Genomic DNA, 19,007 nt, shown 5'->3' with positions numbered 1-19,007 from the left:
TTCACTTGTAGAGCTTTCAATCCCTGCCACAGAGTGGCTCCCGCCTCCACCTGCATCCCACTAAGTTCACAGGGCTTCAAATTACCTGGCAGTCCTCTCTCAAAGTACCCTGTTGCTTTTGACAGATGTTGGTTTGTCAAAATGCAGGCAGGAACAGTGCAGGTTTGATCAGTCTTTTTTTTGTGAAGTCCAGGAGACAACTTGTAAGCAAAAGCGATTTCCCAGACTAATGAGTAGCCTATTTTATTCACAAACACACATCTCCCTACATATGTAATACTAAAACCTGCACTCCTGTTTTTCATCTTCAACACAGTGGACTTTGTTACTACCCTATTTGGAATTACTTTTGATATTTTTACATAACACAAACACAACAAACCACAAGTCCTAGATTTGTTCTTATGTCAAGACAGACAACTTGCTGCCATTGAAAATAAAAATAACCACCCCAGGGGAGCCCAGGCAAGCAGCTGCCAAGCAGGCTACTGCTGCCCTGGTTTTACCCTGTGTTTCGAGCACGGATAGCGAGCAGGAGCCGTCAGCCTTAGGTGCTTCAGTTCTCTGATTTTGGTCCTCTCTGCTGTTAGTTTGCCCAGCTGCTAACAAAGCTGTGACTCTACCGACCACAGCAGTGAGCCGTATTAAAAGACAGGAGGGTTGCAGCAAAAGTGCCCATTCACTCTCTTACATTCCTTTCCTTTTTCAAGTACTTTTAGTCTGTGTAAGCACAGTAACTGGCTTATTGGCAATACCCAAAAAGCTACTGCCTCGAGGGGATGGGGTGTTTATTCGTAGAGGAGGGTGAAATGATGAAGGGTAGGCATCCAAGTTTCCAAGTACCGGCTTATAAAAGACCTGTGTTACAGGTACCCAAGCTCTTTCAAACTTGAGTGTGGCCACAAAAGCTGCTGCTACAAACCATCCCATCCCACTGCCACCACTGCTCCTGACAGCGTAAAAGCAGCAAAGCAGAACCAAATCTTGTGCACTTCCATGCAAAAGCACTGTGCAAGAGGAAAATTTGCCTCTTTTGTTATCCCTTCCAATTACTGACAAGATGCTTAACTTACAGAGGCTTTGAGTTCCTGGCATGGAAAGTACTAGACTGAATGTGTAGGAAAGATGTTATTATTCAAACTGAAATTAAACAGTACAATAAAAAAAAAAGGAAACCAGGAAATCAGTATATTTTTTGCTCTTTACAGTCCTGTGTTTTGCTGATCTTTGTAGCCAACAGTATATAGGTAACACTTCAAGTATAGCATTATAGCTTAGTTTTTTAAGTCAGGATAAACTACCCGGGTTACTTTTAATTCTAGTATTTTGACTCATGAAGCACTGCATATTCCCCACACCCACACCTGCTGCCCTTGACTAACCTCTAGACATAAAGGTATGTGGTTACACAATCTTGCAAGTTTGGGGACAAATAAGGTGAGTTTTTTACCTTGTGCTGTTTATTGTTAAGAGGCTATTTTTGTTTCTTGCTTTATGATCTGCCCAGTAAGTACTAAAGCAGATCTCAGCAAAGGAATATTGTATACACAAACAACAAAACATTATTTATTTAAAACAGCTCTTGCTCTAAGGCTTGTGTATGGCATGCAAAGTCCAGCCCAAAATTTAAGGTGGGGAGGCTGTTTTGCTAATGCGTGGATCTGCACTGAAGTTAAGTACCTTAGCATATAGTGCCTGAAAATTTTTAATTGTTGGATTTTTCCATGAGCAGCATCCAAGATTAGGTCTGCTAAGGTATCATTCAATTTGATAATCTTTTTTATAGTAGTGATTGAACTCCTCACGTCATTTTCTTACTGCCTGAGAACTTCAACAAATGACCTTAAATATTGCCATTATAGCTGGTTATATACACAGAAAGTCATCATTGCTCTTTGCTTTTAGTAAGTAAGAATTATACTACAGACACATGGAAAAACTCAATCAGGTACCACACAGGACTCTGTAAATTCAGTGTTTATTCTGAAAATTTTACTTAAAGGAAGTTTGTGCTGTTCACGGATGATTCTTAGTTGTTCTTAAAAATACTAGGTCGGTTTTAAATCTGAAGACAGGTCTGTATTTATGCAGGAGCAATCCCTACATACTTCAGCCCTAAAACAGAGTATGGAGAGGAAAGCATTGTTATTTTGATGCATCCTATTTGGTCTTTGGACTCTTTCTGGTTGTGTAACCGTTGCTACCAAATGCAAGATAATTTTGGAATGAAAACACCTGTCAAACCAGACATCAGTGGCCCTGTTCACCTAAATCGCTACCTAACAGTGAGGTATTCATGCCTAGATGATAACTCTCTGCTTGGATGGGCTATGAATCCATCATGCATTTGTGAGAGGTGCTGACACGTATTTCTAGCCCGTCCTTCCATGTACTTCTGAATACAAGCACTCTCTGTCCTACACACGTTGTTAGTGGGACACTTCATTGCCAGTGCCATAACTAACTTAAACCCTGACAGGTAACGATCCCAGGCAAGAAAAACTTCCACAAGTGATCCACTGCTAAACCCGCTGGCAGCTCTCCACATATCTCCTAACGCATTAAGAGCTGACCCAGCCCAGTCCCATTGCTGTCTGGTCACCTGAAGGTGGCAAAAGTACGCAGTCACGGTGTGCTTAGCGCAATAAAAGATAAGCAGCAATGCCTGCATGTTCCCCGTGTCCACCTGCCACCTTTATTCTGGATTGTTGGACAGTTTTAAGACATCCTCATCTGGGCCTGCTTAACACTGAACCACTGTAAGGACTGCTGCATCTACCAGTCCTTCCTCGGCGATACAGAGCAGGTCTGGAGAAGCGTGGCTACCAAGAAAAGGGGAAATGGGAAAAACCATAAAGAACATTTTTGGTGGACCTCCTAAATTCCAGTAGAAATCTTAACAGCATGGAGACAAGGCAGCACATCACCAGGTATCTGACCAGAATGACTCTGCTTGATGTGTAACATCAAGTGCTGAGCACACTAAGTACTTCAACAGCTCCTTTGATCGCTTTGATGAAATACATTAGGTATGTAGCTGACACTGCTTGGACTCGCTTGAGTGACTCCTTGATATGAGGCACTCTGAAAACCATATGTAATAAAGGAGAAATACAGATTGCTTCCAATGCTGAAGTGTCAGTTCACAAAAACTATAGGTTTGGCTTTTTCTGAAGAATGCACAGTATGCTCCTTTCCTCATGGGATCAATCCCCTTTTAAAAAACAGCCTGGAAGTCTCCATTGCAGGGTGTTCCTGCTCTGTAATTTATTCCTCCATAGTCATATTCCTCAAAACCTACTTCCGAATCTAAGAGGATGTCATTAAGGTGCTGAGGTATGAACTGAGGTTTAAATGTCTTACTGACTTCACATCTTAGGAGACGGAGGCATGGTAGGGACTACCTTTGCTTTCTTCTGCTGCCTTTTAGGAAGACTTTAAGGCCTGCAAAGGAACCTATCACACCAAGATCATTTATAGGCCTAAGGAGATTTAGATGGCAACATTGCCCACAGAAAATTTTGATTTAAACCATCACATCGTACCCAAATCAAAACTTAAGTTAGCAGGTTTTTATGGGTGTGGCAAAGGATGGAGTCACATTTTTGTGTAAGATTTGAAAAGCTGTAAGGGTGAAGAAGTTCAAGTGTTTGCTATTTTGCTATTCTGTGCTTGCTGTGTGCCTTGTTGGTAGCCTAAAAATCACTATTTCAGCTGCCAGACTGCTGCCGCAATGCTGGCTTCCCACATGTTCTGACATAGGAAAGACAGCTGTTTCTCCTCATTCCTAACGGACAGAGTCCCTTTCACCTGAGGCTCTGAGGCAGCTTTTGTACCCTGCCAGATCTAACGTTTTCTAGCATTGGGCCGTCTTGGCTTTGTGGACAAAAATCCTTCAACATCCATGTTTTCCTCGTAACTCCAAATGCAGAAAGCAAGATATTCTACATTCCAAGAAAATCCCCTTCCTAAAAACATTACAAACCATGCAGGATTTTTAAGAACAAGAGCTGCAACTAACGGGGTGAAATATAGCATGTACACCATGCCTCTCTTCCCATGTTCTGCAACAACCCCGTTTTCCACTTCCTAACACGGCGGCAATCTCCTTCCTCACACGGTTCAAGCAGCAGTGGCTCACTGACAGGCTGGGGAGAAAGGGCAGCCTCTGATGGTACCAGTAACTACTACAGAGTAAGGTTTTAAACTGTTTCATCTGACAATTTCTGAACAATCAGGTAACATCCAATTAAGATTTCTCCTCTTAGGCAAACACAGGCTGTATAAATAGTGATGTGTGAAAACTCCTTAGGCAAAAGAGACAATTTTGTCTGTGTAAAATAGTTCAGTTGGTTAGCTGACCAACAGGGCCACCACAGCTGCCACCTGAAAGATCGAAAACTGTATCAAACACCTCAGAAAGTTTTCTATATAAAATACAACCACCTGTAATGGTATTTAGTATGGTGTAAAAACTGTTTATCCACCATTTAAGTTAAGTTGTGCCTAAAGGACAAAAACCAACAAGCCAGAAATGACCATTTTACCAAATCAGAGGCTTTTGCACTTGCATACTGTTAAAAGTTAAATTTCACATGGATTATTTCAGATTAGCAGATAAATTCAGCATTTTAAAACACGCTAACCTATAATTCTAATTGAAACAGACACATCCAGCTCCCATACAGGCTCACACTTCAGCTGTTTAAACCAAATCGAAATCACAGTTCCCTTGTCTTCCCTGGTATTTTAACATAAGCTACATATGCTCAGGCTAAACAAACTGTGCCAAGGAATGTGTTCCTCTGTCCCCCTTCCCCATTACAGGCAGACCCTCAAAGCCCAGGACATTCATTCACTTCTACCAGAAGCTTCTGACCACGAGGTGTTGTTGGGGGACCAGTCCGAGGTTCTTCCCCAACCTGATTTGTCTGGAATAGCACAGGAAAGCTCCCACAAGGCACCCATGGGCAGAGATAAACAGATGGCGAGGGAGTATCTACCCAGTCTAGTTGACTTCTGAGAACATCTGTCTACTGCATAACTTAAATCTACAAGTTTCTGGTTTTAGTGGTGTACACCTTCCTCAGACAGACACGCACCAGCTTTGAATCTAGCCTGACATACAGTTAACAGAACTGACTCCAGTACCAACTTTAGTATGGCTTTATGGAGGTCCAAAGATTTGCACTGGTGGACAGTAGCACGATCTAGGAAAGGAAGCACAACAAAATGGAGAACTTGTAAAACTTTGGTGCCCAAGTTAGTTTAGTTACCTTTCTACCTACTGCCAACAGTAACAAGTCTGGGTATCGAACAGTTATATGCAGGTATGTTGCTCTTCCCACTGACAAAAAGTGTTTTCCATGTTTGGCTATCCATAATTTTTTCCAATCTTGGTCCCTCAAGATATGCTTCATTAGGATCACTCATATCTACCTAAAATACATCAAGAGTTACAGAATTTTTATATTTGACAAAAATATTTGAAACTTTTGCAAAATAAGATTTCAAAGTTTCCAAGTGTTACTGTTAAACAGAAATTTACGAACATAGTTGCAATTCTATCCCAACAGAAATTACCTATTAGCAAAATTTCCTCAGCAGGCAACTTCTCAATAAATGCACTTATTATCCTAATCTCTATGAGCAAATGAAGAAATGTCTTTAACTAGAATAATCCAGGCTGCACAGCTTAAGAGCCTTAAGGTCTTAAAATATACTTACATATATAAACATATACACAATATAGAAAAATAGTAAGTGAAGTGTCATTTTTTTCACTTGCCAGACTAGCACAGTTAAGTTTCTCCACCTTCCCATCTTACTGAAAATCTTCCATGTTTCAACAGAGAAGAAAGATTTTTATCTGTTTAAGAGAACATTTACAATATACGAAGCAAATCTTTAAAGGAGGTGCTTTTAAGATTCGGAAGACTTAATTACAAAACATAAGGGGGAAAATGTAAGAAGCAGATGTAATATGGACTTCCATCTTACCCAGAAATAGGCTGGCAGCTGCAAAACTGATCAGTTTCCTGCTTTAATTGGGAGAAAACATGAGTTTTCTTTCTCCAGATAACCCTCCAATTCCCAAACTGCCCATTTATCTATATCACATCTGCTGCGCTCTGTGTGTGTTTGCTATGTCCCAACCCCACACGGCAAGTTACCACCACCAGCTGAACCATTCTCACTAGTCTATCACAGACAGTAACCGTAGCGTAATTTAGGAGCTTTAGTCCTCAGGATTCTTTTCTCTTTTATGACTGTTTTCAAAGGAACAATGTCATATTTGAATTCTTTTGCTGAAAATTAAAACTGTAAGCAGTTCAGGCTGCATTCTCAATAGGCTTTTTACATAGGTATGTCTGTGAATTTACTCAAACGTTTAAAGATTCATAGAAACTACTAAGAATATGCAAGTGCTTCCAGAAAACAAATGTTTGTTCCTTTTGCTCTGGGACTCAGAACACAAAAAATAAACACAACTCAATCTCTTCCAACCTTTATCTTCAAAGCCAAACAAGCAATCCAATGTCACAAAATTTACTTTATCAGCTCTCCTTTCAATTTACATTTACTACCCCAACTTCCTTGCTAAGACTTCAGCTGAACATAATGTTACTCAAAATTCTTTAAACAATTGACATCCAAGTCAAAGACATCCAAAATGTGCATTTCCTATCCTGATTCTGCATGTAGCTTGCTTTCCTTCTTCCTTTTTGAAGCCCAAACCCAACCTTTACGAATACGTTTCAGTATTCAAATTATTACAATAACCTATTTTACAGAATATTAGAACATAAAGAAACACCCTTTCTAAAAGAACAGCAACTTATAATTGTCCTAATTTTTCCCAGATCTTTATGCCAATCCATGAGAGAAACCGCCTCCAGCAGGACCATAAGGCATGACTAATCATGACTCTAATTTAACTGAGCTAATGTCTATTTATAATGTAGGGTATGAAGGCAAGCAGCAATGCAGTGGATCTGATAACTGGCTGCAGTGGAAATAATTTTGTTGCAAATTCTTGCATTCTGACGGCATGTAATACAAACATATTCTGTCCACTCTAGCAGACCCATCTTTGCTGGAAACAGAACTAGTCATATCTTAAGTAAAATATTATTTTCAATATATTGCATTCAGACTTTTAATACCTGAGATACCCACACTTGGAACACTTAAAAGATGGCTCAGAAGCAAAACTGACGGACAAACTCTGGGTAAATATATTCCTCCCCCGCTTCCTGCGGCAAAATTTTTCAGTCATATAGGGGACACAAACCCATTTCTTTCTTACCAACTTTTGTTTACACATAAACCAAATTACGTTAACACAGAATATGTATTGTATGTTTCAATAACTTATTTTTTCAGTATGAAATAGCATCTTCAAAAAGATGACAAACAGCAGTCATCTTGAAATGATCCTCTGAAAATAAATATTACCTGTAGGAAAAGCAGGAATAAGATACAGGACTATTGAGCTTAGAATTTGCGCATATTTTTTTTTAAGTGACCTTTTGTGTAATCAAAATGTAAACTACAAGACTGTGGACTGAAAAATATTTTTGCAATATTAAAAAAAAATAAAATTATAACAGTGTATAACATACAAATAAATGCAACTGTAAACATGAAACTTGCCTAGATGAAGGAAACTGGGTGTTCATAAAGATTCCATTCAATTTCCAAAAAACAGTTTTCTCTAGCATACCTATGTTCACAGCATGTTCTGAAATGCCAAGTCAGGTTTAGCAAGAGTATATAAAGAAACATCATTTGGACACACAAAGCATGAAGATTAAGATAAATTTTTCTTTTTAACCAATGTTGTATCAATCACATTTATAATTTCTTCTTATAGCATGTGATCAAATAAAACAGAAAACCAGAATGTATACATTGCTTATTTTTTAAGTAATGTTATGTACATTTTATTGCCAGTATATGCACAATGGTAAGCATAGAACTATAAATACACAATGTAATTAAACAGTAGAAAACAACAAAGATGTTACACGTACAAAGGAAAGAAAGAAGAGATACTATTTTCTTGATGTAGCTGCTAAAAAGGGCTAGCAACGTGTTATGACAGTCTTGGTTTTAAGTCTTTACATATATTTCTACAACTTTTCCTTCAAATAAATCTCTGCAATGGCATTGCTTCTTTTGCTTCTTTAACAACCATGTTAGCTCTTTCTATTGCATTCACTTCAAACTAAAGTGAAAACAACCTTTCATGTAACTACAAGCATCTGACTAAATTTTTATTCAGTTTTGCTTTTCAGGGTTTCTAGCAAGTAAAGTGTGTAAGTAGTTTCTTATGATATTTGGCTGCAATGTTGAAGAAGAGTTTTGAATACACATTAAGTGATAATTTGGAAGAGAGATAAAAAAAAAAAAAAAGATTTTCTGTAGATAGTTCTTCCACCGGGTGCTATATGCAGCAGCTCAGTCAAAAATTAGTCACCCTGAAGAGGTAGAGAGAATTTTAGCCTAGCATAGATCATCATCCTTGGCACCGCTATTTTCTCTCTTATCAGGATACACTTCCTACAACTAGACAACATCACAGTCAAAGGGGAGGGGAAAACAAAAAAGTCAGGAAAAAAAGTTTCACCATTCCTGGGAAGGGCACTGTTTCATCCCAGTTCTCAGTTAAATTAGCTTGCTACTTATATCCAAGACATAAAAAAAGAAAAAAAAGAAAAAAAAAAAGAAAAAGACAACATTTAGGGACACATTTACTTGATCTTTGTTCTCTTTCCATTATCAAGTTCATAAATACAAAGAACCATTATTCACAATAAACTAACTCTTTTTCAAAAATGGAAAAACAAACCCTGGAAACATTTCCACACCTTAATCCAGATGGGTCTTGAGGATGCTATTCAAGAAAACCATGCAAATAATTTGGTGCAGCTTTCCCAACTCATCCAAAATATATATATTTTTTTTAAATTAAAAGGTGGCAAGATCAATAGCATTTGTGACTATTCCCCCTCCCCCCCATTTAAATTCAATGCAGAAAATCTTGGTGCTTTTAGGAAGGTAACGAATAAATAGTTTTCTGCACTGCTGTCAAAATCCCATGTGAGTTACAATACAAGACTACTTGTTCCAGCAATTAGGTTGAGAGGAAACATTCTAGTGATAAAGATAAATACATACTGAGCATGCTTGGGCAGAGCACTCCATTCTGAAGCATCCTGCTTGAAGAACGAAAGGTGACAAGGATGGTTCACGTCCATCAAGTGACCATTAACTCTGCTGCCAGAAAGCAGACTGCCACACTATCACCAGGTCGGCAATGCTACCCTGGAAGGGCTGTCTTCCACATTAAGAAGTACTGGTTGTACCAGTCCTCTGCTGCGCACACTAAATTCTTATTTATGCAACAAACATACAACCAATGAACAATATCACTTTTACAGAACTGGATCAATCCAGCTTTTTTTATAGGCATATTTCTCAATCTCCAGAATATCCCAAACAAGCTGTAAGAAAGATGAGGAACCACCAACACAGTGAACGAGTCTCACTGCAGTTCAGACTAGTTCAGCCTTGTTTTACATCACTTCTTGTTTCACATCACTTCTGGTTTCTAGCGAAGGACATGATACTCAAACAAAACAGCAACAAAAAAGTAATGTTATCTGCAGCTGAGTAAAAGCAACAGAATTTATATTTTAACTTCTGAAGCTTAAAGCATACCTTTTTAATTAGCATTAAAAAAATCTTTTTTTTAATACAATAACACTGGCAAAAGTTAATGGGAAGACACAGAGGATTTTGAACAGGATAACTGATGGATTAGATTATTTTTAGATTTTATTTCTGCTTTGATCAACTGATGTTAATACTGTTTTTCCTTGGATTTGGAATAATTCTATTGCAACAGTCACATGCAGGCTGAGGACAGCCGTTGGTTAAAGAAAAAAAAAAAACCAAAACCAAAAAACAACAAAAGAAAGGGAAAAAAAAAAACCCAAGGAAAAAAGTTCCAAAAGTTGTATGTTAAGAATTTTCCTTTCACTGAAGAGGGCCTTGCCCTTGCTTTAGGAAACCTGGTTAACTCTTGTCAGCTTCATTAGCTTTGTCCAGACATATCTGCTGTTGTATCCCCTGGTCCCGAGCCTGTTTGTGCACGTTTGATGTAAAGGTTCAATAATTTCATCTGCAAATTTAAGCCAGAAATTCACTTTCAGTATTTGCAAACTACAGACCACAGGAAAAAGTACAACAAAGGAGACATTAAACTATTTTCTTTTTCCCAAAAGCAAAATTGTATTTTACACAGTTGATTCAAAGGTAACATACTTGCCAATGAAAGTATCAAGCACAACAAAATTTGTCACAAGAAACTGCTCAAGTTTCTTTAAGAATGTAAAGAAGAGAATTATCTAAGCTAGCTAGATAAAAATGGATGGAATATTCTCCTCAAATTACAATGCTGGTCTAAATAAGGTCAGGTTGGTGGTTTTTTTCCTTTTGAGTTAATGTTGAGGTTTTAAACCTCTAGTTAAGAGTTGTTGGTGTAGTACTTAGCAATTCGAACTTGCATGAAAATGAGACAAGAAATACTGATAGGAAAAGCTATGTGGAGTATAGCCATAATCACTAACTACTACTGGGGATACAACCAGTGACTAAATCCATCGAACAGCAGTAAGAAATGTAATTTAGTATTTTTCTTAATGGTATAGTTCATACACTTGCATAAAGATCTATGGAATATCAGTTTTGAACATTTTATGATGAATGATGAATTAGTTATACTAATCCTCATCGGGTTTCAGCAGTAACCCCAACATTCTAATTCAAGTATATACTTTTATGAAACTTCCTGGCAATTCCAACCAGAATGCAAATGCATACATGCAATTACGGAACAAAATCTCTTTAAATGGTATCTTTTACTTACTTTGCTGCCAGTGAGTTGACTGAGATGTGGTTTTAGTTCATCACCAATTACTGCATGAATGGCTACAAGGCAGAAAACACATGCCTTACGAACACTGCTCTCTGAATTATCATAACCCTAGAAAGCAATAAAATTAACATTAATACCTTATCAGTTAATGATTAAAAGCCTCAGAAAGCTATTTACTTATTTACTATAATAAATACATTGAAGTCTACAGTAAATTAATGCTAGTGTAGCCCAATGAAGCATTCCAACAAAAAAACAAACACGCAAATACACAGCATGCACTTAAAAAGCAGGCTGCTTATTAATCACCATTGATAATCATTTTCCAGACTGAAACTAAAACTCACACAATCCTGTTCATAAGTTACACTGAAAACAGAGCTGCTGTCGTGCAATAGGGCTGTACGTAAGAGAAATTGTTGTATATTATACAGATATTTACTTAAAGCAGAAGACCACTCAATTTAAATCTTCCTTACTCTGAAAGAAGCATTCTCTTAACATGTCAAGAATCTTTTGTTAATTCTGATCTCATTCCTTACTGATTTTGTTTTGCCACTCTGCTAGTACCCCATTCCTGGCTGTTTCACTCACACCCGATTCTCAGAGGGCCCCTGCTATGCCTCTGCCTTCCTGCAGATGTACAAATGAATCACACTCATTAGAAACAGAAAATCTGCAGAATCCAGCTGTGAAACTGAAGCCTTTATCCATCATGTGCAAAGTAATGTATCTTGGCTCTTGATAAGGTGTACATACATTTTTAAAGACAAAGGAAGAGATATCATGATATCTTTCCTGTTTTACTTAACTTTCTCCAATCAAATGCTTCTTTCCTCTCGCCTCCCTTAAACCCCAAGTGATAAAACCCTATAATTATATACAACAGGTACAAAATGACTACAGCTTGGAAAAAAATACAAACAACAAAAAACTATAACTAGAAGTACGTACCAAGCTTAACTATAACCAGTACTTTATATCCTGCTGAGATTTCCTTTGAGTCCTAATTGGTTTTAATTTAGCTACCTGCCACTCAAGAGTTTGTCCCCACTGTCTGAGTTATTCTGGGTCAAAGAAGCCATCAGCTATCAGAGAAATAAAATCCTTCATGAGAGCCAAGTGATATTATTTTTAAAATGCTTTTGCAAGTCTTACATATACAGTGTCTTTTTTTTTTTATTATTTGTTCCTTCCCCCACCCCTTTTCTTTCTTCTCTCCTTACCTGTATTAGACCTGGCACAATCTCTGGTAAAAGCTGAGTAAGGGTTTCTTTAGATACTCTTTCTATGACTTTTGTCTGCATTTTGATTGCAGCCAGATTAATGGGGTAATCTGCAGTTTGGATAATTGGACAGAGAACTTTGATGCACTGATCTGGGCTAATGGAAGTCGCCAGCATGGAGGCAGCTTCTTCAGCAGATCTCACCACCTATTAAAAAGAGTAAGTAAAAGACACGGAAGAATGATTTACAGGAGGCTGTTACCTGGCAGTAATGATCTTGAACATAAAAATTTCCTACCAAGAAAGAGCTCTAAAATATTGTAGAAATATGTGAATGAAAAGCCCTTTGAAAATCTGTTTACAAGATTCCAATCGCTGTACATACTGTCCCAAAACAAAGACTCTTCCCAAAATTTTGTGGCTAATTATGACCTCAGCAACAGGCATATCAGTTTTTCAAACCTGCTTGCTGAATTAGATCTGGAGTTTCTCTGTTCTGCAAAACCCTCCAACTACATATTGAAGTATCACCACCTTTGTGAATCTGTAATTTCTTGTGTTGTTTGTTAGTGCTTGTTAGGTTAGTGATAACTGACAAAATACACTTTCACATTCATCTCAAAAACATTTTAAACACATGCCTAGATTGCTACTTCTAGAAGTCAGCCTAGCAGTTTTTCACTAGCCTCTAAGTTTGAAAGGCACTATGTCAAGACAGTACTTTAAGCCTGAAGAATATGCAGAAGCAGCAGAACAAGAGTAATTATGTAGGAAGTCAATAGCTACAGAGGCTTAGGACACAACAGAGAAAATCCACATGTGACCATAGCAGCACAGCTGTGGTGTCTGCCATCTAATAAGACAAACCGCTGTACAAAATCAGTGGCTTGTACTTCAACGGTGTACAAAAACCTCCCATAACTGCTTCTCTCCATCCTTGTCCCCTTTACACTCACATACACGAAACCAAGGGAAAGAAAAAACACTGTAACAGAGAAGGAAACACAGGGACAAGACACTGTAATAAATACAGTATATGAAACACATAAAGAGGGTGCAGGGAAAAGAGAAGTAAGTATCAGATGAGTGACAAAAGTTCCTCCCATGAGGAACTGCAGTCAAACTTCAAAACCTGGAACTCCACAGTAAGTTCCATATAGAGTAAGTGCCCTTGCTGGGGAGGGCAGGGAGAAGGATGTACTCATTTAATAATAAACCTGGACTCCTTCCATAGCATCAGTGACGCTGATGTGAACTATTTAACATTGGGGTGGTTACTGTATTTGTGTTTCTTATATATACATGCATTATCCTTTATTGCGTATGTACGTATTACAAATACTTCTGAGTAGAGATTACAGTTACCCTTCTACTTCTGAATGCCCTCACTGTTCTCAGCAACAGCCACCTCCTCCCTTTGAGATGTTCCTGTGTGTTTTCCCCTAACAACATTCAAAGCCATGCTCTCGGATGGTGCAGAGGTAGCTAAAAATAGAAAGGGTTGACAATTCCCTGCCATGCTCAGTCCCATCTGTCAACCATGAACCCTAACTAAATCCAAAAGCTTGTTGAGGAGCTCCAGGACACCTATATTTGGCTTAAGATAGGATACAAGGAAAAAACTCCATTCAGCTATTCCTTGAAGAGCTATAGTAACATATCCTATGTTACTGTGTCCTCCTGGATGGCACATAAGGCAACTGTTGTTAGGGCTGATTAAGCATTTCAGAGCTCACAGAACTGCAGTTGTTTTGGTTTTGGTGGTGGGTTTTTTGTTTTTTTTTCATACCAGTGTTAACTAATAACAGCTACATGCTTGACTATTAAATAGATTACTTCCTCGATAAGATCTGACTAGTTTCTCCAACATTTTTTGGACATGTAACAATTTGTCATAATCTCAAACAAATGGAATAACTGATTACTAACCTCCTTATGAGGATCCTTATGTGCTTCTAACGTCTTCATGATTGTGAGCTCTGCATAATTCTTAAACCTTGCTGGCTGGTTTCTTAGAATTTCTCTTAGAACTTTCAGTGCCAAAGCTCTAATTGCATGCTGAAGATATAATATTAAAATAAATGAGTTACATATCTTTAAACAGACATATGTTTTAACATTTGTTCAGCAGCTGGAAGTCTTTGATAAAAGAAAAATACCATATTATGCACTACACATATATACAATATAAACATAGTGTTAACAAATAAAGCTAGAAAATCTCAAGTTTATCACTCCTCTTGATTTCTTTTTGCAGATAACTCAATTAAGTTAACAACATGTTTATGATACACCACCTGAATTATCTGTGCTACCCAGAAGTTAAGTTGCAAATAATTTTACTCTTCACAAGTGCTGACAAAATCTTCAGCATCACATCATGCACACACTTTTTTGAAAAATTTTTTACAATTTTTTAAATTCATAAATATTAGTGTCTTTTTGATCCTCAGTGATTTCAAAACCATGACCCTTGTAGAGAAGAATTAACAGAACTCAGTCTCTTCACAGTGAGCATTATGGTATTTTAGAAATGTATTTTTAAATGCTTTACCAGACATGATAATATTTTGATATTATAGATTCTACCAGGGGCTATTAACAGATAAACTTCGGATTCCAGTGAAAAACATTTCAATTAATCTAATGCGTGGGAATCAACAAATAATACTTGAGAAGGCAAGTATTACTGATGCCCTTTTTCACTGTTAGGACACTCAGACTTCATGAAATTTCTACATTTCCAGAGCTTTTTAGTTTTTCAAGACTAACTGGAATTTGTGCCTTTCCTACAACCCATACAAATTTCAAAGATACTCCAAGTAAACCATGTGCTTTATTAACATTCTTAACTAGATTAATCTGAATTTACCTCTTTATCTCCAAGTGTTTCAAGCAGCAAAAGCAGTATTGTTTTGAAGTGCTCATCCCAAACACCAAAAGACTCTTCCTGAGTTAACTTCATGAGCTCGTACAGGGCAGCCTTTCTTTCCTCAACTCTCTCGTTATGGTTTGATAACTCTTTCAGTAACTCTGCAACCAGGTCAGAATGGTCCATGGGAGGCTCTGTCAAAAAGGAATACAGACACACAGTTCTCAGATCATTGCAAGTAAGTATTAGTGCCTGTTGTACAGCTGGAAGGTATTTTCTAGGATAGCTAGCTGGCTTTCTAACATGCTTGTTTTTCCCCAACTTTGTCTGCAAAAATTGCAATCTGGCTACTACATTTTCAGGGCAGCCAACACTGCTGAACAAGCTTACGACCACCAAAAAAACGCTAGAACGATACTGCAAAAAAACCCCATAAGCTAGTTTATTGCAAGAGTTTTTATGCTTGCAAACCCCAAAGCAGTAAGAACTCTGTATTCTTTTAAATCTGATGTATACACAAAATGCCACCTTTCCCATACAACTCTTCCATCCAAGATGATAAATTTGTCTTTCCTCCATTAGTATTACAGAACCGCTTAGACTTTTGTAAGCCACGCTTCCACAGCAATAGCTAGGCTTTTAACACAAACAGGGGGAAAAAAAACGCACAAGAATGCTGCTTGGTACAAAATAGCTGAAATAGAAGCACATCAAGGCTGTTAGTCCCACAGAGACTCCCAACAGCAGTCATTATGAGATGGCTCTGGATTTTAGTTTTGATTAGAGAGGATTTCATGATGATGGAAAAATGCATTAGTAACATGACCCATGTTTGTAAAAACTGGGCTGCAAATGGAGAAATCTGAAAACAGTCAAGAAACTTAGAAGTGGTCTTAATGAAAACTAAATATCAAGTTGTTTCCTTGATTCCATCATCAAGGCCCATTTAGCCTTTTAAGAAACAAAAGCACATGGCTTCCATCTTTGCACTGAGATTTTTGGATAAATTAACAGAAAGACAGATATATTTTTTTCTTCTGGAAAAAGTAGAAAATATTGGCATAAAATGCAATTGTTCCTGCATTGCATCTTTCCTAAAATTATTCTGTTTATTAACATACAAAATACATTCTCCATAATGAATTTATTAGGTCATATACTGAGAAACCATAGCCCTTGAACATCTTAACATTACTGTATTCAATACTGTAACTTATAAACACTGTACAAAACGCTTGTACACAGAAACAAGTAAAAGCTGAATACCACATATCAAGTACTTAAAATCACACATCACTTACCTGAAAAATCACACTATTTTTGAACCCAACATTCTTATTTACATTGTTTTGCATGAATAATCAGGAGCACAAGCACCTGAAAGCAGCAACTTTCTTCTGCAAGCACTTCTATTGCTTCTATATTAATGCTTTTCAGACTGTCTAAATGGATCATTAATGTTTGACTAAAGGACAGACTGAAATTGCATTAGGCAAGTTATTAATCAATACAGATGAGCAGAATGAACAGTCACTTTTACAGAAGCAAGATCATGACCAAACTGTGAGGATTACAGCTATAGTACATCCTGTTTTGGGGAATGCACATTGACACCTAAGTAGTAAAACTACCCATGCATCTTTTTTAATGAAGTTATTTTCACTATGGAAGTATCAGAATGAAAGAAGTGGCAACTTGAACATATGGAAGGAAGGGGTAAAGAGAGGAGAAGGTAGCAGCCATGTCCGTGCAGGAATAAGGGGAAGAAAGAAGCTCCATTAGTGGAGGATATAGCTGGAATTCCTGAAAAACATGAAGATAACCAAAAGGGATGTGCCTTCACAGTCTGTATTTTCCACTCCTCTGTATGACTTAGCACCCACTGTTTCATTTCCAAACATTCTCCAGATAATGAATAAGCACGAAAGAAGTCATATTCAATGTGTACTCTCAAAATGTCTTTTTCAGAAAGATAACAAACCACAAATGAGGAGAAGCAAATGCAACTCCTTCATTTGAATGAATTAAAAATATGCATTAGAGAGATAAAATACTTGATGAAGAACAGCTCTTCTCAAACCAATCAAATAACATACTTTTAACAGGATAAACAGTGTAGGGGTTAAAAGGGAACGTGTAGGTACATCATGAATTTAGTAAAGATTTTCCTACTGTCACCCACAGCATCTTAATACAGAAGCTATGCAAACACGGCGGCCAAAAAACTCAACCAAGTGGTGCAGAACTTGATGAATCACTTACAGGGTGACTGGATACTAAATGGCTTTCTAATTAATCTACGAGGGTATGAATGATGTCCCTGCTCAGGACTGTGTAGAGCCTGATTTCTGTTTGATGCTTTTGTTAACACTATCAAATGAATATGGAGACCACGTAAAATCTGCAGATGACATCAATTTAAGAGCACTGGCAAGCATTCTGGAGAACAGGATAAAAACTGAAAGTTATGATAAATCAGAAGAATGAAAGAAAAAAAGATGGTAAGACATAAAAGCAAAAATCTTAAGCCCCATATACAAAGCAGCTGGTAAACAGGAAGATGTCTGGAAAACAAACCATGGAAATAAGCAAGATTCCCTGGAGAGGAACACTGTTTTTCAACCAGAGACTGTGCTGCTTTTAAGGAGTCTGGAAATGACTCAGAAAGCCAGGTCTCCCTATGCTTCGGATAAAGACCACCTCTCTTGGGGGGGGGGGGGGGGCAGGGGGGAAGTGTGCTAGTGGTTGGAAAATTTAGGCTGTTACTCTGAAAATCTGTTCACTGTAAAAAAACAGGCCACGTGGGGTGCAATGTGCCATCTCCTCCTCTGTGAATTTTCAACTGTTACACAAACCATCTGCAGAACACATGGTCATGCCTCAGTGCTGTTGACAGGACTGTAACAGCAGCTAAGGTTTCCCCATCCAGCCCTGTATTTCTGCATCCTTCTCCCAGTAACATGAGAGGATAGCTGGGAGTCCAGTAAAAATAAGGCTTTGTCATGAAGAGGTAGCAATTCTGTGGAGTTTCTGAAAATTAAAATCTTACATCCAATGAGCGCTTCAGGTTTATGGGAATAGCATGCAACTCCTAATTGAGGAACTGTGGGAACAAATTATTTTGCCAACTGTAGCTTTTTTCATGCAGACTTTTTTGAAGTTATCTTAAATGGAATTCTAGAAGTAACACACAAATGACAGAATTCACATGGTATAACTAAATACTAATGGTCAACACAGGAATGAATGCAAATACTTTGTTAAGATCCATTAAAGAGCAGAACTAAATAATGCATTACCAGCCACGAAAACCTAATACTGGATGGGGATGCTTCACTCCAGCCAGTCATGAGGTTTTTTACAAACCCAGAACATGCTGGCAACAGCACAGACTGCATTTGATTTACTGCAATATCCAGAAATCTGCTGTCGGAAGGTATGAAGTAGCTCACACCATGTAATAGAGAATCTTGATCATAAACTGGCTCTGTATGGGGATGCAAAGGTATTTAGTCACTCATATTTACATGACATGATTTGTAAAAACTTGCTCTCCCCTCAGTCTTTTCCAGATGACAGTAATTGGCCATATGCCATTTCACTAAACACTGACTTGGATTTGGTTTTAATGTAAACTTAAAGCCAGTTTGTAGAATGTAGCTGAATAGAACACCATGTCAGGAAATAGCTTTGTTCTTCAACAGTTTCTATAACATATCTTTGCTGGATGACAGAAACAAAACAGTCAGAGGAGGGAAAATTCCTATGTCCCTCACTAAGAAATTAGTTTACTTAAAAACCGATTTAAATCTATAACTGAATATGAATTACCAACAACAATGAATACCAGATATGAAAACTACCTAATATTCAAAATAATGATAGCAGTGATACTGTGGAACCTTCCCAAGGTTTAGATACAAGAAATTACCCGAAGATCTACTGAGAAATATTTAAGAGAAGC

General features: G+C 37.7%; 1 protein-coding gene across 14 annotated transcripts in view; it reads right to left on the bottom strand.

Annotated features, from left to right (window-relative positions):
* Positions 1 to 9,434: 9,434 nt before the first annotated feature.
* The window catches only part of CLASP2 (cytoplasmic linker associated protein 2), a 144,966-nt gene continuing 135,393 nt past the window's right edge, over positions 9,435 to 19,007 (bottom strand). For all 14 annotated transcript variants that reach the window (XM_080385871.1, XM_080385865.1, XM_080385876.1 and 11 more), the window contains 5 exons: positions 15,044 to 15,237; positions 14,101 to 14,229; positions 12,172 to 12,378; positions 10,937 to 11,053; positions 9,435 to 10,189 (listed from right to left, as the gene is read on the bottom strand). In XM_080385871.1, the coding sequence (XP_080241997.1) occupies positions 10,103 to 10,189; positions 10,937 to 11,053; positions 12,172 to 12,378; positions 14,101 to 14,229; positions 15,044 to 15,237 (734 nt within the window). In that variant the 3' untranslated portion in view covers positions 9,435 to 10,102. The remainder of the gene's footprint in view (positions 10,190 to 10,936; positions 11,054 to 12,171; positions 12,379 to 14,100; positions 14,230 to 15,043; positions 15,238 to 19,007) is intronic.

Source organism: Falco punctatus (genome assembly GCF_963210335.1).
Source record: "Falco punctatus genome assembly, chromosome: 4".
Lineage (NCBI taxonomy): Eukaryota > Metazoa > Chordata > Aves > Falconiformes > Falconidae > Falco > Falco punctatus.
The sequence above is the reverse complement of the archived record's forward strand: the minus strand, read 5'-3'. Positions and strand labels throughout refer to the sequence as shown.